The sequence below is a fragment of the Physella acuta genome, unplaced genomic scaffold (assembly GCF_028476545.2).
Source record: "Physella acuta isolate Inbredline_101_S28 unplaced genomic scaffold, ASM2847654v3 ptg000640l, whole genome shotgun sequence".
NCBI lineage: Eukaryota > Metazoa > Mollusca > Gastropoda > Physidae > Physella > Physella acuta.
In genome coordinates this window covers 34,500-57,630 of record NW_026732159.1, presented here as the reverse complement: position 1 = coordinate 57,630, position 23,131 = coordinate 34,500, and the positions used below count along the sequence as shown (strand labels likewise).

Genomic DNA, 23,131 nt, shown 5'->3' with positions numbered 1-23,131 from the left:
AATGTTCGCAACATCATCTTCTTCGCCACCGTACGCAAACTATTCGCCACTAAATCTCATGTTCTCCTTACCCCTTTAGAATGTCTCAGTCTTCATCACCAACTGAAATTTGAACTCTAAGAAAACCAAGGAGGTCACGTGTGTGTTGAAATAACTTAAGCAGAGAAGAGAGGCTGAACTTAAATATTGACATTTTTCAACTGCTAGCAACTGGCGTATACGGGTTAAAACCAGGACAAATTTTACTTTTTTGCTTTCAATTTTATTTTCCTTTTCGGTTAGACCTAGTTTTAATTGAAGGAGATTTAAATTCCGAGAATTACGTTTCTTGCTGATTTAAAATACAATATTTTTCTACTTCTATCGTTACACTAATTTGCCCTGACAAACTGACGTGAGTTATGTGCCCTTGTCCATTTCTATACAAAATAGCTATGTGGAAATAACTCATAGATCTAGTCACCCAAAGGGCAGATGAAGTAGACTTGTCTATGTTTTTAGCCAGTCTGCTACCAGTACAGCGATTTGCTGCATTAGATTTAACCAAACTATGCCAGATACCCACTGGTGCTGAGTTGGCTCAGAGACCGTGTTACATCGCGGTCTGAAAAACAGGTTCACTCGTTCACAAGTAATCAAGATAAAATGCAATTTTATCATTTTTGATGAAGCCAATATAAGGAAACTTCATTTACATTGTGAAGTGAAGAAAAAACTTCTTAGTTTAATCTTAGTTTTATTTAAGAAGTATAACAATCAATAGATACACCCGAATAAAGCAACAAAAATTAATTAATTAATTAATTATAGACAAAGGCACATTGATAGCTATATAAATTCTTGCTAGCTTTGTATCTGTAAACAAATTTTCTTTATTTATCCGTGTGATGAATGCGTGGATTCCATTCGTTTGACCGGGTGATTAAGGTTTAGTCCATGTAACATGAACATCTTGCTTTGTGTTTAAGGCACAATGTAAACAGGCAGTGTGTGTTTATGTGAACACCGTGTCCCATACCAGCCATTGTGTGGGTTGATCTCGGTCTTAAGCTCCTGCCTTTAGCTCTTGTTGCATCTCGCTAATGTCCGTTTGATTCCGTCAACGTCAATAAAACTTTCACAGGTACACGTGGCTCCCTCTACAAGAATAGACTGACCAATGGGCAGAGTCAGGATTCCAATCTGACAGTTAGGACCTGGGCAAAGAAATATCATGTGGGAATATATATATATATATATATATATATATATATATATATATATATATATATATATATATATATATATATATATATGTGTGTGTGTGTGTGTGTGTGTATGTATGTATGTGTGTGTGTGTTACGGCCAAAACCCGAAGTTGGCTAATGCGTGCCAATATCACCATCCATTTATCTTGAATTCGGACATTGGCTAGCCAATTCCATGGACGAAAGGTCAGTGTGCTTTGCACACACACACACACACACACACACACACACACATATGTATGTGTGTGTGTGTGTGTGTGTTTGTTTGTATTTCTAAAATTCTAGGATTTGTTGTATTCCCCAGCATTCATTTTAATAAGCTTTTCCTTACCTCAAATTCCTTTCATTTAAGAAATATCTAACGGACGTGAAACGGTACTCACCATTAGGGCAGATGGGGCAGCACACACCAGGCACACTCACGGGGTCAACACATTGGGACAACGGGCAGGACGTGACGTCACACACCGGGTTCCCGCCACCAAAGGGACAGTAGCAGCGAACACAAGCCTCGTTACGGATCACCTCCCCTTGATGAAACAGTTTCCCGTCTGTGAACAGAAATCAAGAGATTTTATATCGAGTGAGTGTTTGTGTCGGTAAAGTAAAGATTTCTCTTTAGACCTCGCGATCCATTTAGGCAGATGAGGTAGAGTTCATCTGTTTCATGACCTTGGCATATGAAGCAGTGGTGTGGCCAGCATTATGCCCAGTCGCTTTTATTTTCCATAAGTCAAGTATTCATCAGAGCTGGGGTTGGATCAGGGACATCCTACAGACTCGTCTGAGTCGAACTCTCGATACTTCCTGGTAGCAGTCTGTAACACCCATTATGGAATACAGCCTCTTTATGGGATAAGGCCTCACCATGAATACATTCTAGTTTACGCTTCCACTAATCTCGACTTTTCATGACCACCACCCCTCCACCGTCTGTGTTGACGTTATAAACAAATTACTTCTGTGGTCGCTCTGATATCTAGAGGTCTCACTTTTAATAGTTATCTCGTGATTTGTTCCACCAAGGTATAAATGTGAAGGCTCACTTTCATAGATATTTATACCTAAGTATTTAGTCTCAATAGCAACCAGTACTTTGGTAAATCCAGCGTATTTTGTTGGCGTGTTTCACGTGATCGCCTTAGAACACTGGAATTCGAGTAAAAAGGTATGGGGGGGGGGGTCAGTACGGTTTATAATGTTTTTTTAAAGATTTAAACATATTTTTCTAAAATCTCGAATGCATGGGATGTCAAGACTGACGTGATTAACTGTGTGACGTCATGATTCGGATGACGTCATGATGTGTATGACGTCATGATTTTTGGAGGACTTCATTATTAGGATGACGTCATGATTTGGATGGCGTCACGATTTGACCACGTGACCTACCCGTATGACGGCAGCCCACCTCCACGCAGGTGGGGCAGCACTCGTCCGACTGAATGCTGTACTGCACGCAGTTCTGGTCCTGCACGCACTCCCGCGTCACGCACTCGGCCACGCCCCCGTGGAGGGGACACTCGCAGGTCGTGCACGAGTTGGGCGCGAACCTGGACCCTGCAGCGTACGTCCTGCCCTCCAGCTCACATCCATGTTCGTCCTTAGCCACTGCCCCGTCCGTAGGCAGCGCCCAGACAGAGAGTATCAAGAGAATGAAGATTGTCATTTTTTTCTGCAATGAATAAAAAAATAATTTAAAAATTTAATTCAAACATTGTATTACAGAATATTTTCTTTGTAAGACATTATACTTTATTTTTATGTACATTAAAATTGCAAAATGCATTTTTACATGCAAGGGAAACAATCGCAAAAAATCAAAATGCTTATATTTTAATGGTTAGCTCCCCTAAATTATGTCTTTTCCCCCTTGACTTCTTTTTTTGTTTTCTTAATTTTAGTTTTGGAATTCCTTCAAACACAATTAGGTACATATATCTACGTTTTTGGGTTTGCTTCCATCCATTGGATTTGTGTCCAACCTAGAACAAACTAGTAGTATAAATTAGCAGTTGTTTGATTTTGGAGTTGTCTCTACTAGAGGAGTTGCTGTCCCCAGCTATCGAGCCTCATCTGTCCGAGTGTTCGAACTCGATGTTTCTCGGTTTAGCAACCACGAGTGATTGTGTGTGTGTGTGTGTGGTGGATTGTGAGTGTGTGGGGTGGATTGTGAGTGTGGGGGTGGATTGTGAGTGCGGGGTGGATTGTGTGTGTGTGGGGGGGGGGGGTGGACACACATGAAACACTACCATAATTACCGGGGCATTGAAGACGAAATGTGATAGGGGGGGGGTGGATTGTGTATGTGGGGGTGGCTTATGAGTGTGGGGGGGTGGGGGTGATTGTGTGTGGGAGTAGATTGTGAGTGTGGGGGTGATTGTGTGTGTGTAAGGGGGTGGATTGTGTTTGTGTGTGGGGGGTGGGGGTGGACAAACATGAAACACTACCATAATTACCGGGACATTGAAGAGGAAATGTGGTGGGGGGGGGGGGGCACAAACACAGTGGCATGTGCCAATTTCTAGCCTTCCATAATCACCATCATTGAAAAGGAAATGTCTGTCAATGCCACATCACGCGTGGGAGGGATTAATTCTAGAGCTAACTCGAGTTCAACTATTGGATTATGATTTTCTGACCCACGTAAATCCACCAACCCCCCCCCCCCCCCTCTCAACCAAATTAGATCCGTCAGATGTGTTTTATGACTGTCATCTACAAGACAAAGGCTTTTTCATTCTTGGCATGGATTGTTAGGTGAAGTTGTAATGGGGGGGGGGGGGGATTTGTCAACGTTGATATTAAGTGAAGCACTGAAGGCTAACTGCAGCTTTAAACCACATGTGATAAAAATAATATCAACAGGAAAAATGTAAAATAAAATTTGTTTACACGTTACCAAATCTTTACAACGTGAACGTTAATCCCTTCTAAAGCTAATTCTTTACTGTTAATCCCATAATCCCCTGCAGATGGCATTTACCTGGGAAATAAAGGTGAGATGTTATTGTCTGATGCTTCAAGACAGGTAGAGCTTAAGTAGCCAATAACACTGGATGTAGACTGACAAGGTATAGCAGATACAATTCATCAGCCACCTCTTACCCGATTTCTCCCCCCCCCTCCCCACTCTGAACAACGCGTAAAAAAAAAGCGAATAATAGGCCTAGACATTTTTATAATTTAAGAGGGATTCACATATCACTAGAAAGCTGAAACATGGCACAATTTTTTTCCAAGGGGATATCATGCATGTCGTTTATTTTTATTTTTCCAGGTGGAACAGTGTTTCTTTCAGGCAACTCTTCGGGGGTGGGTGGTAGACATGATTCGAGAACGAAATAAAATCCAATTTAAACTTTTACAAGTGCCCCCTCTCCGGAAAAAAATTGTCCCCCCCCCCACCCCTGAAACTAAAAAGTCTGAAAGAAACACTGGGGTGGGAGGTAGTGGGACTGGTCCATGGCTCAGCATGCACCAATAAGAAGAAATTGTTCATCGTTTATCATTACCGCAAGTTTTAGTCCGAACATTTGTACTGAATGGTCCAGTCCATATTATTTTTGACTCAATTAGTACTCACTTTGAGCTTAGAAGCTGAGCTAATTAAAATGTATTGTTCTTACATCTGGAGGTTAACCCTGAAAGAATCTCAGACTTGGTCCATGTCGCTATGGTTACCAGAGTGTGTGGGGACAAGTGCGAGTGGTTAAGTGCATGTGTGTGTGAGTGTGTGTGTGAGTGTGTGTGAGTGAGTATGTGTGTGAGTGTGTGTTAGTGTGTGTGAGTGTGTGTATGTGTAAGTGTGTGTGTGAGTGAGTGTGTGTGAGTGGGTGTGAGTGGGTGTGGGTGTGTGAGTGAGTGTGATTGTGTGTGTGTGAGTGTGTTGGATACACACGCCAGTGCTCAAGTCAATAGTTCGTTGCGCGCGTTAATGAGTTGCACGTGAACATGTGCACGTGCAGATCATTTAAAGTTGGCTCAACTTGATTCCAGCTCTGGATGCTGAGACGTGGAACTCATAAGCCGGAATATTTAAAACAGCCGTAACATTTAAAACAGCTGTAACATTTAAAAAGCTGTAACATTTAAAACAGCTTTAACATTTAAAACAGACGTAACATTTAAAACAGTTGTAACATTTAAAACAGCAGTAACATTTAAAACAGCCGTAACATTTAAAGCAGATGTAACATTTAAAACAGCTTTAACATTTAAAACAGCTTTAACATTTAAAACAGCCGTAACATTTAAAGCAGATGTAACATTTAAAACAGCTTTAACATTTAAAACAGCTTTAACATTTAAAACAGCTTTAACATTTAAAACAGCCGTAACATTTAAAGCAGATGTAACATTTAAAACAGACGTAACATTTAAAACAGCTTTAACATTTAAAACAGCTTTAACATTTAAAACAGCCGTAACATTTAAAACAGCAGTAACATTTAAAACAGCTTTAACATTTAAAACAGACGTAACATTTAAAACAGCTGTAACATTTAAAACAGCTTTAACATTTAAAACAGACGTAACATTTAAAACAGCTTTAACATTTAAAACAGCTTTAACATTTAAAACAGACGTAACATTTAAAACAGCTGTAACATTTAAAACAGCTTTAACATTTAAAACAGACGTAACATTTAAAACAGCTTTAACATTTAAAACAGCTTTAACATTTAAAACAGACGTAACATTTAAAACAGCCGTAACATTTACAACCTCCTTAACATTTAAAACAGCCGTAACATTTAAAACAGCTTTAACATTTAAAACAGCTTTAACATTTAAAACAGACGTAACATTTAAAACAGCCGTAACATTTACAACCGCCTTAACATTTAAAACAGACGTAACATTTAAAACAGCCGTTGCATTTAAAACACACGTAAAATTTACAACCGCCTTAACATTTAAAACAGCCGTAACATTTAAAAAGAGTGTGACAATGAAAGCAACATATTTTAAACAGCCGTAAAATTTGAAACAGCCTAACGTTTAAAAAACAGCCTAACATTCATTAGATTTAAAAGAGCTTTAACAATTTAAGCAGCCGTAATATTTAAAAAGCTGTTCCATTTTTTAAAAAGTAAATAAAATGAACCGAAATTGGATTAGCTCTACCCAAGCTTACAAGTCATTCATACATTAACTTGCGAATGATACTATTGATACCTACATTAGTCGCCATACATACATTAATTAGCCATTCTTCGTTTCAATTTTTTTTAGAAGCTTTAGAAGCAAGTCAGAAACTAAACTAACAAAAAAAAGCGTAATGAATGCTTACATTTTTTGTATGACTAATCCCAATCCTAAGCTTGTACAATGACTAGCCAAGTATAAATTCAGTGATTTAAGAAATACCAAGGGAAACAAATATAATCTGTATCTAGACCTACATTTCCCTTTATAGTTGTCGGCCGTTGTTGTGAATGAAATTGTTTTCAACTGACTTTGTTTTCTTGTGAATTATGTAAAGAAAACACCTGGAGAGGCTTTTTTGAGGGCGTTGTAAAAAAATATTTAACAACTGGTTCAAAGATGTTGCAGTATGTTTTTTTTCTGTTCATTTCTTCGACGCACGTGGGTCCAATAAGGCAGGATAGGGAATTAGTGTGTGTGGGGGGGGGGGGGGGAGGTGTTAGAAAGTCGTATTTGTAAGCTTGAAGCAAAGAACTAAATGTCTAAATCCAACCAAGGGTCTACATAATTTAATAAGAAACGGGGAGGGGGGGGGGGGGGGGGGAGATAATTCATGACGTCATAGAACGCGTGCTGATCACGTGGCCAACCTCCAGCGTTTCTTAATGAATTTGCGCATGCGCGGAAGCAGTAACATGTGCGCGCGCACGAGGGCGGCAGAAAAAATCAGAAGCACTTGCAGGAAACGAAGTTAGTCGTTAGTTAAACAAAAAATAAAACTCTGGGGAAGAAGTGCAACTCTGCGGAGTGTTACATGCATCCGTTGTCTGCTTGGGACGCGCGCAATGATACTTTTATAACTTTCGTTTTTTGGGTGTTGCGGTGTGGGCAAGGTAGTTAAAGGAAAAAAGTGTCTGGAGAGGGGGGGGGGGAATGAGATTTGATGGAGGGAGGAGGACATGACGAGACAGAAAGGAGAGGTCGGAGAGATATAGATGACTCTGTAGAGGTAGTTTATAAAAAACAGAGTTTCTTTGAGAACTCTCCGGAGATTGTAGGATATAAAAATATATCCTACAATCTTTGTCCGTCCACTAACCTCCCCCCCCCCCTCTGAACGTTTGAAGTGCCATCCCCTGGAGAAAAATGTCCGAAAGAAACACTGATGAGTAGAAGGAATCTGCCTGAATGTTTTTGCCACTAGTATGTCATTCTTAATAAAACTTTGATTAAAATAATAAATCTGGCCAAACTTGTAAGCTGAGCCACTATGTGAAGCTTGGCCAAAATGGGAAGTTAGATTAACATGTGGAGTTAGGCCAGCGTGTAAAGTGGGGCCATTATGTGAAGTTGCCAACAGGGATGTTTTGGGAGATGACAAAATTATTAGCCGGGGATCGGAAGAAATGGAAGGAAATGGTGGAGGCCCTATGTTCCATAAGGAGCAAAGAGGACTTAGTCAAGTCAAGCCATTATGTGAAGTTGGGCCAAGATGTAAGGTTAAACCATTATGTGAAATTGGGCCAAGGTGTATAGTTAGGCCATTAGGTGGAGTTAGCCCAACATGTTATGGTAGACCACCAATGTTAGGCCAACATATGTAGTTAGGCCACCATGTAAAATAAGGCCACTTATGTTAGGCCAACATATAAAATTAGACCACCTATGTTAGGCCAAAATAATAAAATTAGACCACCTATGTTCGGCCAACATACGAAGTTAAGTCATCTATGTTAGGCCAAAATATAAAATTAGGGCACCTATGTTAGGCCAAAATAAAATTTGGCCACCTATGTTAGGCCAACATACGCAGTTAAGTCACCATGTAATCTTAGGCTACCATATAATGTTAGGCCAACATTTAATCGTAGGCCAACATGTGATCCTGGCCACCTTGTAAAATAAGGCCAACACGTGGGACACCAGCCAACATTTGTCTAGATGGGGTGGGGGGGGGGAGGGGTAAAGGCAAACGGTGGTCTGGCCAGGGATATAAACTTATTTATGAAGTTAAAATAAAACCAGGTTAGAGTGAGTTAAGTCTTGGGTCCCACCACGGGGATCTAGACGTCTAGGCATGCTGATTATTTGCTCACACTAGGCAGAAAAACGTCGTGTCTAGTAAACTCAAACTAGACCAAACTCGTCTATATCCTAGACCCCCACCCCATCTGTTATTTATATCCTAGACCACACCCCCATATATTATGTATATCCTAGACCCCACTCCCATCTGTTATATATATCCTAGACCCCCACCCCCATCTTTAATCGATGTGCTAGAACTAGTATGAGTTTATGAGTTCTATTTTTGCTTTATAATATATTTGAACTAACCGAGAAAAACAATAAGCATTTGAAATTGATTTTGAATACTAAGAAAAAAAATGCGTCTCATAACTAGTATCCATTACTTTAATCTGCCCACCCGTTAATTTTTTGCTATCTTAAAAACAAGCAATTAAAGAAATTATTTTTAAATGTTGAATATATATATATATAAATATAAATATATATATATATACATATATATATATATATATATATATATATATATATATATATATATATATATATATATATGTGACCTAGGCTAGTTGCATCTTTCCTGTTCGCAACGCCAAATGTGACCTTCCCCGAGTCTATCCTGCCCGACAACGCCAATTGTAACGAGTTGAACCACTCATGCTACACAACATCGACTACAGTAGAAAGACTCGAATATGCAGGTTCGCTATTGATCCTTTTATTACATGAATCAAGAAATGCTTCAATATAACACAATGAATCAACAGAAATGTTTCACAATAATAGTCTGAATCAACTGACCCCCTAACAGTCCTCACTAGGCTTCATATAACTGAATCCACATGTCTAGTGTCCTTCTTAACACAATATAACCAACTTGAGTATGTCACACAGACTGACTGATCTAAAGCGAGCGATGAAGATGGAAGAGAGCTCGCAAACGGGAAGAGAGCGAGTTCAGTCGTCCCCTCCTATTTATGCCTTGTATCCGTACTCGTCTCCGTACTTGTATTCCTCCGTAATCGATACTTGTACTCGATGTCTCCGACCACTAGTTGCGTAGTTCTAACGTACAGTCCGTAAAATAACATCTGCATCCTATCAATCAAAGTTGACAGGCCGTCTCACTCCTCGTACCGTTTCCCAAAATAGCACGCGTTGGCTTTGAGGTTGTTATCAGCCCGACCCAATAAGCCACCTGTTATCGGTTGCATCAGACCAACACTGCGTCTCGGCTTCTCGTTCGTTATCCGATTTGTAACTAGTAGCTAGGCCTACCATAGCTACATCCACCCCTGCTTTTTTTGTGTGTTTTAAACCACAAACAACGCCTGGCCGGTGCACTTCTCCAAAGTCAATCGCATAATCGTAAAAAAATTTTTATTGTTCCACTCACTGTCCACGACGTCCCATTCGTAAACGATTGACAGTTATACCTATTTCACGTATCAACTGTGTCTACATCATCTTCCTGAGACACAAAACAGTTCTAGAATTCACATCCACCCTTTTCGTTTGGTGCCTTCACCAGTTCACTTTTATAGCTTTTTGAACCGTCTGTTCTCATACCAGCACGACCATGAAAGACTTGATGGTTGCTGACAAAAAATTTCGTCTTCCTTCTGTTCCTCAAACTTCTCCGCGGACCACTTATCTGATGGTCTACTGTCTCTCTGCTTCTGGAAGGAACGGGATCCTCTTTGTTGCCGTTATCCTCCACTTGTGTATCGCGGTTGTTCTGTTGATGGTGATATGGTTCCGGGATGGGTATGTGAATTTCCGTTATCGTTTCCGGTTCCCTAATTGTCTTGGATTTCCTTGTGTGTAACTGCTCTTCTTGCCTATTCCAATATTTCTTTAATTGAGCAATATTCGCCCACCGATCCGGTTTGGCGTGATCGATGGGTCTTATCTTAAAGGGGCCACCTGCTACTTTAGGCATCTCCACGACTTGCCATATCTCCTGTCCCCAGAGATCGTGGATTTTGTTTCTGCCTAACGGGTGGCTACGCAGTAATACCCTGTCGTTCAGTTTGAGTGGCGGGTCCTTCGTCTGTATCGGCGGTTCCCTTCGCCGAGATTCATGTTCTAGTCTTTCCTGTACTACCCTGTACATTTCTCTAATTCTTCTCATATGTTCATTCACATATTCCAGTGCGGTGTATGAGCCAGTCATACTCTCCCTTTTTCCTAGGAACAAATCAAGAGGGAGTCGAGCCTCCCGTCCGAACAGCAACATGTATGGCGTAAAGCCGGTTGTGGCATGGGGTGTGCAGTTGTATAGATATACCAACTCTGGGAGAAAATCAGGCCAACGTTTTTTCTGTTCAGGTTCTAGCGTACGCAGCAAATCATGCATGCTGCGGTTGAACCGTTCACACTGTCCGTTTCCTTTCGGATTAAATGTGGTTGTTCTAGATTTGTTGATCCCGTAGTGGCTGCACAGTTGGTTAATTACTTCTGACTCGAAAGCCCTTCCTTGGTCAGAGTGTAATTGTCTTGGTATGCCATATTTGATGAACCAATGTTCTATTAAGACCTTTGCCACTGTTTTGGCGGTCTGATCTCGCGTGGGCACCGCCACCGTCCATTTGGTGAATACATCAGTCATTACCAACACATGTTCCGTCCCATCCGATGATTGCTCCAACGACGTAAAGTCCATAGCCACAATCTCTAGTGGTTTTGTCGCTAGTAGGTGTCCTGATGGCTGTCTCATTTTTACAACTGGCATTTTCGCATGCTGACACCTCACACAAGCCTCACAATGGCGTTTGACCTCCATTTCCATATTGGGCCAGTAACACCTCCGTCGTAATATTTTGTGCGTCCTGTCCTGACCCTGGTGTCCTGCCCTGTCATGTGCCAACCTTAGCACTTCTTCTCTTAACTGTCCAGGCACCACCACCTGGTGTATTGTCCCATCAATTTGGTCATGAATTCTCCGCATGAGAACACCATCCTCTATACTGAGACGGTCCCACTGACTCAGTATTTTCTTTGTTTCTCGACCAAATTGTTCTCTTTCCCTTCTTCCTGGGAATTTTTGTTCCTGGACGTATTTCAATAGCGGTTGTAAGCCACTATCCGTTCTCTGGGCCTCTCTTATCTTTTGGTGATTAAGGCCGTTAAAATCACTACTGTCCATAAGTCCGGGCTCTGTGGATATGTGCTCCACCCCGGTCTGCCCGTTTTGCATCACTTGTACCCCATGAGGGATATCTGTTGACGCTCTGACCTCACATATTCCTGTCAGCGTTTCTTCCTCATCGCCCGGTCTCTCGTAAGGATTCCTTGATAAGGCGTCCGCATTGCCATTGGACCGCCCCGGGCGATGTTTTCTCTCTAGGTCAACGAGTGCCAATTCTGCTGCCCATCGCTGTTCGATGGATCCCAGCCTTGCTGTACTTTGAAGTTCTTTTTCAATATCGGATAATTTCTCTTCAAGTCTTGTTTGAGACTCTTTCATTTCTTCTAGTTTGCCAACACTGTTCTGTTGTCTACTCTTTTTATTTACTTCTTCCGATAACAGACACTTTAAAGATGAACATTTCTCCTGTGCTTTCGATTTGCATGAACTTTTCCTATCCAGTTTCCTGGTTAGACTTTGAATTCCTTTATTAAGTCTACCAATTTTCTTCTTATCATCATTTTTCTCTACCAACAAATTGTTCACTTGAAACTTTTCAACATCCCAGTTCATTTCACAGTTCATTTTTTCTATTAGTTGTGTTTTACCTTTCTTTTTCTCCTTACTGTGTTTCTTTGTCATTTTGTTTACCAAGTCATTACCTCGCCGCTCTGTAGCCTTGACCTGCCTTACAGAGGGTGATCGTTTCACCGGACAGTACCGTGCCATATGTCCGGGTTGTGAACAGGACAAACAAATTGGTCGACCGTCAGCCGTCCGTTGGAGTGATGGAGCGGCCGGTCGCGGCTGTCCAACCTGTCTCTGTTTTGTCCCGTTTTTGCCCTGATTCTCAGCTGTTGACCTGCTTTCTAACCTCTCCAATCGTTGGTCAACTTTAACTAGGTGGGCCAACAGTTGAGCCATCATGGTCTCCATCGTGTCGGCCCCTGTGGGTGGGGGTTGTCTCTGTTCAGGCACAGAGACTTTATCCACCGAACAGTTCGATTGGTCCTCATCCTCGGACCTGCGGATCGCTGAGTTCCTGACCTGAAGGAAGGTCAACTGCGGGTCTTTGTGGACCTCCTCTTTCAACTCTCTTCTTAGGATCGGGGTTGCTAGCCCCTCGATGAACTGGTCCCTCAGTAGGCGTACATCAATGTCCGGTATTTTGCCCTTTACCGAATCAAAGGCCCTGTTCATCCGATGTGAGTACTCCATCACACTCTCTGCCATTCTCTGCCTTAAGCCTACGAACCCTGATAGCAGTTGCGATCCCGACCGTCTCTCCCCAAAGGTCTCCATAATCAGATCCAGCACCTTATCTGGATCTGATTGGACGGTTTTATCGTGGCATTTTACCTCTGCCCTGACCGTCTCTCCTATACTTCCCATCAGCAGTCTTAATCTTTCCTCTGGTGACATGTTTCTCGCGGCCCAGGCAGCCCTGACCTCTTCGCTGAACCTGTTGGTTAAAGTTGGATTACCGTCCCCGTAAAATTTGTTGATGTGGGACTCACTGGGCAGGACCACAATATGGATCGGCTTTTTGTCCAAATTTTGTCCTGGTCCATCTGGAGGCAAAGGGTCATCCTTACCGTTGCCTATCTTATCTGACTCAGATTGTTGGGCCAGCAGGAGTTTTTGTTCCTTTCCGATATCTAAAATATCACTCCCGCGTCTGCCACTCACACCAAGGAAAAATGTTGCAGCTATGCAGCAGATAGTGTTGCCCAAAAGGGAGCTCATGACACATTTCCAGTGTCCAAGAGTTACATCCATATCTTGGTTGCCATCTTTGCCCAGTATTTGTCCAACAACCCAGTTGGAGATACCAATGACAATTATCTGGATGCTGGTGGTCAGCACCATAGCTGTCCCCAGGGTAGTTGGTGCTACAACTAGGGGTATACTAAGCCACATGCTTGCAGCAGCAAAAGAGCATGTGACACCAAGCCAGAATGATAATGAAAGGTGTCTCATCTCTGTTCTTTTCAATTTCCTCGATTCTGATTTCAGTTTTCCCTTTTATTTATTTCCTTCAAATAAAAAAAGACGTTTCTTACCGTGTGTGTATGAAAAATTTTCCTCGTTCCTCAATTTTCACAGTTCCTGAATGTTCGAATTCACACACACACTAAACACAGTTATGAACTAGGTTGACTATGGGTGCCTAAATCGGCAAGTCTAGTTGAATTCATCCTGCCGACGACGCCAAATGTGACCTAGGCTAGTTGCATCTTTCCTGTTCGCAACGCCAAATGTGACCTTCCCCGAGTCTATCCTGCCCGACAACGCCAATTGTAACGAGTTGAACCACTCATGCTACACAACATCGACTACAGTAGAAAGACTCGAAGATGCAGGTTCGCTATTGATCCTTTTATTACATGAATCAAGAAATGCTTCAATATAACACAATGAATCAACAGAAATGTTTCACAATAATAGTCTGAATCAACTGACCCCCTAACAGTCCTCACTAGGCTTCATATAACTGAATCCACATGTCTAGTGTCCTTCTTAACACAATATAACCAACTTGAGTATGTCACACAGACTGACTGATCTAAAGCGAGCGATGAAGATGGAAGAGAGCTCGCAAACGGGAAGAGAGCGAGTTCAGTCGTCCCCTCCTATTTATGCCTTGTATCCGTACTCGTCTCCGTACTTGTATTCCTCCGTAATCGATACTTGTACTCGATGTCTCCGACCACTAGTTGCGTAGTTCTAACGTACAGTCCGTAAAATAACATCTGCATCCTATCAATCAAAGTTGACAGGCCGTCTCACTCCTCGTACCGTTTCCCAAAATAGCACGCGTTGGCTTTGAGGTTGTTATCAGCCCGACCCAATAAGCCACCTGTTATCGGTTGCATCAGACCAACACTGCGTCTCGGCTTCTCGTTCGTTATCCGATTTGTAACTAGTAGCTAGGCCTACCATAGCTACATATATATATATATATATATATATATATATATATATATATATATATATATATATATATATATGCGCTTGCATTCAATAATATTGGATACTAGATGAAGTGGATGTAGTATCCATGCTGTCTACGTACCGTATTATAGAAAACTTTATCTCAAGTCGAATTACACTACCTCATCGTAAGATCTACAGTCCAAAAATGTTTTTAATCGTTTTTTTTTTCGTTGCAAAGAACAGAAGAAAAATAAAAGTTTTTTTTTTCGACTCTGAAAACTTTGCGATGGGGTGTACAGGGTGGGTGCGGGGAAGAGAGAAGGGGTGGAGGGACGGTTACAGAAGTGAGGGTGGGGGTGAGGAGGCTGATAGGTTCCACCTGCGCAGCAAAGCCCACTTCACCAGATGTAAATTTAAACAAGGCCTGGGTTGTCTCATCTTGTTAAAAAAAAAAAAACTTTAAAAAATAGGAGTTAACTTTCTTGGTTATTAAAGTGTGGGGGTGGGGGGTGGGGTAGGGGTAATTGGAGGAGGTGGTTTGTGGGTAGGAACATTATAAAATCGTCATCATAAATTAATTAAATCGAAAATGGTCAGTTGGTCATTAAGATAATTTGTCTTGAGGTAATTTTCCCTGATATCGTTCATTTAAAATGTTTTACTTACATAATACAAACCGTCTAATTACAATTTAATTATTAAACATGAAAATGCAATGTGTAATTAAATGATGATTTAATGTTCTGTCAAAAATAAAAAATAAAATACAGTAATTAAGTGAAAGGGCTATTTTATTTTTCGGACTTTTTCGGTGGAGTTGGTTGAGGGGGTATCGACTTATAACCAGAGCTAAAATAAATTTGGGATAAAAGAAGAATATAAATTGTATAAGCGGCATGGATAATATGTAGAGTAAAATGAGACGCAACAAATCATACATTCTTCCCTTTCAAACAGCTTTATCCATAGAAGTCCTCCTACGTTTTTTTTTTACTTTTTAAAACATAAAAAAACTAAATAAATAATCATATAATCATTTATGTTTTAGTAATACACAGCGTTAAAGACATAATCGCAACGCGTATAATTATATATATATATATATATATATATATATATATATATATATATATATATATATATATATATATATATATATATATATATATATATATATATAAAACACCAAGCTGTAAGCGCGCCTAGCAGCCCACTCTCTTCCTCTCTTAGAATATCCCTACCACACCCACCCCCACATGGTCTGGTGAGCTGTGGTTCGCGCTAAATGTTTACAATCGTAAAGCCGGGTTTAGTGACGGCTATTAGGGGCAGATAATTTAGTTTGAAACGATTTTAAACTTAGGGGAGGTAACTAAGAGGAGGCTGCTTTCACGGGGGAGGGGGGTGTAGGGTAGGGGTTGGGGGAAAGGAGGGTGGGGGAAGTAGCGTCCTTAACGACCTACTGATAGTGTTTTAAAGCAAATATTTTCAGTGGCAGCACTGTCGAATTCACAAACTATGAATTACTGAAAAGTAGAAAATAAAACAACTAAATAGCGGCATATGATATGTCATAACTAGAGAAATATAATCATTGGGGGAAGCAACTCTGTTATTTCCAACGGCTTTTGATTTTAAAAATAAAAATAAAGACATATTCTAATGTAGAAACACATTTTTAATTAATTTAGTTATGTAAACGGAGAAGTGTTTATGTTGTGACACGAACGCTCTAGAGAATGTATAAATAGCACAAAAACCTTCCATGGAAAAAAACAATGACGTCAATCAAACAGAAAAATACCTTTACGAAACAATGTCAATAAAAAGTTTAATACTACGGAAAGTACACAACACAAATGGCGTCATTGTTTGTAGGATAAAAAATAGAATTAAAAATCGAATGTCGAAGATGATACACAATACTAATGACGTCATCTTCAATAACTTCGCTTCTCAAATCTTGCAATTTTAGAATTTGAAGAAATGAACTATTTCATTCAAATTTTATTTAAATCTATAGATCTACTATAGATCTACTTATCAAGACGTACGCTATGAAATGTATACAATTTTCTCGGCTAAAAATTGATAAAAAGAAAGAAAAGATCTAAATTAGTTTAAAAAACTACAAAAATACCATTGAACAGCCAGGTTTTTAACGGAATCATTTAAGTCTCTTAATCAGTGTGGGCATTTAAACATGGTGTTGTATTGACTAATAATGTACATGATTTTCTTTTAATTTTTCTAATAGGTATTGGTAGCCTATGTTATAGGGTAAGGATGTGTCGGATTTTTAGCTATTTAGTTACTGTTTTTCTTTTTTCAACGAGTAGTAAACAACATCGTGTTTTGGCTAATAATTATTTTGTAAAATATTTTTCTCAAATGAGATAAACATTTATTTTTCAAATATAGGCCTACAATTCACGCGTAACGGACGATGGCTAATTTTTTTTATGCTTTTATTTTCAATTTTAAAACAAATAAAAAAACATCACATACTGTTTGAGTGGATATTTACAAGGTAGTTACATTGATGTACAGAGTATAATAAATAAATAGCTAAATAAGTAAATAAATACATAACATACATTGGGTTTAGAGCATGTTGGTTCAAAAAGTGGAAAGAGGCTGGTTTGGAAACTTGTGCCAATAAACGTAATAGTCGAAAACAAGATTAATTTTATTTATTTAAAAAAAAAAAGGACGGTGGCTATTTTTTTTTTTTTTTTTGATTGGCTAATTTATTTTTTTATTTTTTTTTACTTTCGAATACTTTTATTTGCAATTAAAACAAGTACATCAACATCAAATTTTTTAACATAATTTTGAACACCAAATGAAAACGAAAGGTTTTGCAAATGTACATAATGAACATTTACATGATGTCATGTATTTGATTATAAAAAAAAAATTGCAAAGGATGACAGTAAAAGGGGTGAAGGTCAAATGAAAGTGTCAGAAGTCTGGGTGGGGAGAGGAAAGGAAATTTTTCAGAGAGGGTCAATGGGACAGTGAAGCATTTTCTATGTAGGGAAACAACTTAAGTTGACTAGTTGAAAGGGTGTTGTAGTGGTCGCATTGAGTTTTCAAAAGGTTGCAGTGTGAAAGATGAGGGGAAAGAGACAAGATTTAGAACTTTAAATAAGTTCTGGATATTGATGTTGCGGTGGGTGGTGGGGTCGTTGGAACAGTTAAAGGGATTGTGGGGTTATCATGTCTGGGGGTAAAGTGGATAGAGGGGGAGAGAGGAGGGGGTAGATTTTTTTATTTTTATTTTTATTAATTCAATTGTTTTAAACATTTAAATCAGTAATAATAATATATTTGATAGATTTTACATAGCATCAAAGACATGAACAATGAACATCAATTGCATATATAATAATCAAAGGGAAAAAAAATAAAATGGCATAAGAACTAGATTAAAATAAGGTGTGCAAACTAGGTTTCTCTTCACTGCTTAGTTTAGTGTGCTGCGGAGTCAAAAGTTCACACTGTAGCCACCCATGGACAGAAATAGAAACGACTGTGGGAGAAGGATCTCTGTAATCACGTACTGATCTATCATTCCAAAACTTCCCATGACATAAAATTGACCCTTGGCAATGAGGGCACGCTACCTTGAAATGTCCGCCAGTCCGGTTGAGTGGGGGGGGGGGGGGGGAAGTGTGTGTGTGTGTTGGGGGAGGGGTTGAGGTGGGTATCTCTTTCTACCATTCAGGTTGTGCATTTTAAAACCCGGGAAACATAAGACTGTTCTAATGTTAATTTACTTGGGGGCTGATCGAGTGATGTTTGGCTTGAGACTGTCTAAATTAAAATTAATACTTTATTTATTTCTTTCCTGTATATTTCTTTTTTTTTCTCAGTTAAGTGAGAGTTCCAGTCTATGTCTTAGCCTTGCTTGAAATATTTCTTTTAACTCGATGTCCGTGTATTTTGTGAAAAAATATCTGACTTTATTCCTAATTTGCCATATAGTCGATCTATAAATAGCCATTGCTACTAGTCTGTTTTCGTCTTCTGTTCTTTGTCTAGTCGTGTTAATTAAATTAAGTGTGATTGCTTTATTTGTTGTGGCTGTTTGATTGGTGGTGTTTAATATTTTCGCAAGTGTTTGCTTTGTTTTCTCTACTAATATACAATCTAAATAAATGTGTTTCTCAGTTTCTTGTATATTTTGTTTACACGCTTGACATGTTATTTTAACATTTTGATTTGACTTTGTATTTCGTGAAACTGGAGTTGTGTTAAAAATCAGTCTGTATGCTATTTCCCTTTCTTTTGGTGTAATGCGTTTATTATGTAGGTTTCTAAATGTATCTTTAATGTCTATTATATTGTGTTCCCTGGCCCAACTAATTCTCGTGTATAAGGGTGTCGCTTGTTGTTTGATTAGGATGTCGTATATTTTTTTTTTGTGTCTTCCCCAATAATGCTTTTGTTTCCTTGGAATGTTGCTAGCGTTTCTTTATAAAAGCTGCCTATGTCATTTCCCCCATAGTGTGGTGTTATGATGTTTAATTTTAAAATGCTCTTTATGTTTAACCCAATGTAGTATTGTGCTAATGGATGATAATGTGGTTCTATCCTTATTCTATCCAGGTGTTTTAATCGGAAGGTGTTTATTTTAGTTTGAATGTCGTGTAGCCCTATACCTCCATTTAATTTATTTTGTATTAAGGTTTTGTGGCTAATGTTTCTAATCGTATTTTTGAAAATGAACTCTCTAATGTGCTTGTTTGTTTTTTTAATAAATGAGTTGGGTATTGTAGAGTTCGTCGCTACGAAAATTATTTTTGGAATGATATATCTGTTTACTAATGCAGCTCTGGCAAAAATGGTTGTATTGCAGTATTGGTATTTTTCTAGATTGTGATTTATTTTATTTTTCAGTGTGGTCCAAGTTTCTTGGTCGTTTATTGTGGGATCGCTAGTATAGGTTATTCCATAAATTTTGAGTTTGTCAGTTATTATTATGTCTATGTGATAGTTATCTTTACCTTTCCATTTACCTATACCCATTACTTTTGATTTTTCTGCGTTTATTTTTCCCCCGCTCCCTTTCCCAAAATTGTTGAATTTTTCTATTACAGTCTGTATTGCTTTTTCTGTGTTGTTTGGCTAATTTAAATAGGAAAATGAGCTGTCGTAGATGCGATCAGAAACACTGTTAGATCTCAACAGTCTAATTTCTATATAGCTAGTTACTTAATTCCGCCTTAAGTTTTTCTTTAGTATAGTAAATATTTTTACTTAATTTTTCCTAAAATGTAAAAAAATTGGACAATGTATTATAAATGACTCATAAAAATTAATTTTTTAGTTATTAAATTTAAAAAAATGTAATTTTAATTTTGTTTTAATTAAATTTTATTACATTTTAAATGACAGTAGGGAACAAACTTATCGGTGTTGTCTCCCTTGAATGATTCAACATGGGGAAATTAGGCCTACTTGATAATCAATGTTGTACAATGTTTACAACATTTTTCCATATATCTATATATCCATATATACACAAATAAACATATATATATATATATATATATATATATATATATATATATATATATATATATATATATATATATATATATATATATACATATATATGTTTCAATAAACTAGCTGGTTATTTGAATTTGAACACGCAGAGATTAAAAATCAATTTTTTAAAAACCGTTTAAAAATGTAACATTTTCTGTACTGGCCAGCCGAAATACCAGAAACATCCAGGTCTGTCTTTGTGTCGTGTGTGAAAACAATGTAGTGAAGCCCCTTCTTCTGATCTTGTGTCTACCAAGTCCACACAATTGGTGGAGTAAGCCATGAAGTGTACGGAGGGAGAATTTCTATTGTACAATGAACAAGAAATCAGAGAATTTGGTCATGCTGGTTTGAAGACTCAATGCACCAAGATGCTAAAAATTCCAGATCCAAAATACCAAGTCCATTCATAGCGTAAGTTACACCATCCAATGTCGTAATGTTAGAGTCGCCGAATGTTGGAGATATGTGACTTCGTACAGCAAATATTGACCAAGTCGCAATGACTCACGAAGCCTTTTTTTAACATGCCTGAACGTAGAGAGTGTTCTCTACAAGCTAAAATAGGCGTTATCACACAACTATTCCAGAAGTGAGTTTCTATTCTGCGCATGATCTGCTCACATTGGCATACGTGGTCAATACTAGCCAGTTCCCGCTTTTGATTGCCAGTTCCCAATTCGGCCGATTTCGGGCTTTGACCGTAACTTACACATATTCATTGAATACACGCTACCATCATCTTTTTTTTTTTCGATCTTTAGTGTAATATTTGACGGTATTCCCCCCAGCACATTTAAGTATTACGTGTCAACCTGTTGTGTACCATTTCGGCCATTTATCCTGGGTTTCGAACTCAAGACTTTTCGGTTTAACAACCATGAGCTTTACCGGCCCGACCACACGACACTACCACGCTGCTAGACCACGCGGACCTCTTTAGGGGTCTAAAAGCCGATGGTATTGCAAAATGTATTGTCAATTAGTAAATTACTGAATTTACGATTTACTACAAGCTCTGTGATGTTCAAAGTGTGTATAAGAGTGAGGAGATTATAAAATGCAAATCCTGCAAAAAAATGACCTGTTTACTTTTCTTCTGTGTTGCGTAAACAGACTACTACTTCTTTATTCAAACATACAACCCTCTCTTTAGTGCATATAAACTATTATCGGGTATAGTCTACGCAAGTTAGATCGTGCGTTAAATATAGCGGACACCATACCCAGCTTAAAAGAAGCTGCTTATAATGCTTTAGATGACATACAACTTATAGTAAGAAATCATATTTTGGTTGAGTAACTTCGATTCATAAGTTTTTATGTCTTATTAATAAATGTATAAGATGTGTATATATTTAGTAATTATTATTAATTTCAATTTGTAATGTGACCCGTGGAGTTGTAGACCTAAGCTGTCAGTAGGCTATGATGGGCAAAAATTTCAGAAAGTCAACTTTAGACAGGATGGGAGCACTTTTTGTTTCCCGGACCTCTTAGATACACCCAGTCCATACCTGGCTATTTACGCGTTTCTCTTAAAAAGCGGTTCAGTACAATATAGTTTTATATATGTCTACCCCCCAACCCCCACCCCCTACAAGTAAGCACTTGAACAACAAACTGAAACTCTGGATATTAGTCAAAGAATAAACTTTCCTCACGAAACAGGTGTCTAGGATTAGCGTTAATCTAAAGGTGTACTCACACACAACGTGCTGCATCTTAAATCCAGTGGTCGGCTAACATCTACCTGGGCACCGATGTTGCTCACAGATCCTTGGTGTACCTGCGCCGTGATGTGGCGCGCAGGTACCGTGATGTGGCGTGCAGGTACCTGATGTGGTGGCACGCAGGTACCTGATGGGAAGACATGGGCAGACGATAGACTGCGCGTGAGTTTGAAAAATAGATTTCTAATTTTATCTGGCTAGAATCAAAGAACGGTACATTGCATGGTGGTGGCGGGAAGTAGCTGGGGGGGGGGGGGTATGAGAAGTGGAGGGGCGTGATAGGGTAGATTACTTCATAGAAATATTGGACGCAAATCCTGTAACTTAAACACCGTTTTATTCCACTAGTTGATATTAATACATTTTTTTTTATTTAGTCTTTACAATATGGATTGTGTTGAGTCTAACTGGAGTCACAACTACCCAACATTTGGCGTCACTATGTATATAGTTGGTACATTTAAAAAAGATTTACCGTGGCGGAGCACGGGTATGCAGCTAGTACCCAATAAGAGTTTATGAGCAATCGTTGAGAAGTGATCGGGAAATCCCCAAAAGACTCATAAACAACAAACACCAATTGTTTCTTCATCTTTCTCGTGGCAAAGTTTTTATATTCCCAGCCGCCTCTGTGTTTACCGCTCATTGAGTGATCTCCCCATGGGGAACAATTCAAACAATTCACCAAATCAATTTCAAGTCAAGGGCAGCCCATAAACGACGTCACACATCTAGTGGAGTTTGGGGGGGGGGGGGGGATTTTATGGCTGTTGTTTGTTCAAACAATGTACACAAACATACAAATAATTGAATGTTATATATATATATACACATATATATATATATATATATATATATATATATATATATATATATATATATATATATATATATATATATATATATATATACATATATATATATATATATATATATATATATATATATATATATATATATATATATATATATATTCATATATATATATATATATATATATATATATATATATATATATATATATATATATATATATATATATATATATATATATATATATATATATATATACACACACACATATATATATATATATATTATATATATATATATATATATATATATATATATATATATATATATATATATATATATGTGTGTGTGTGTGTGTGTGTGTGTGTGTATGTGTGTGTGTGTGTTTCTCATTAATATTTCTACATCTATTGGCGGATCTTGTGTTGGACTCTAAGGCTTAGACCCCCCAACCCCCCCCCCCCCCCCCCCCCCCCCCCCAACCCCCTAGAAAACAAATATAAAAAGTAGGTCTAAATAAATTTATAATTAAA

General features: G+C 38.6%; 1 protein-coding gene across 1 annotated transcript; it reads right to left on the bottom strand.

Annotated features, from left to right (window-relative positions):
* Nucleotides 1–552: 552 nt before the first annotated feature.
* LOC131948341 (cysteine-rich motor neuron 1 protein-like) lies at nt 553–21,856 on the bottom strand. The gene is made up of 4 exons (XM_059309918.1): nt 21,761–21,856; nt 2,640–2,922; nt 1,631–1,798; nt 553–1,196 (listed from the first exon to the last, which is right to left on the bottom strand). Exons 2-4 carry the CDS (start codon nt 2,914–2,916, stop codon nt 1,060–1,062), a joined length of 582 nt encoding a protein of 193 aa, XP_059165901.1. The 5' UTR covers nt 2,917–2,922; nt 21,761–21,856; the 3' UTR covers nt 553–1,059.
* Between the last annotated feature and the right edge of the window lie 1,275 nt (nt 21,857–23,131).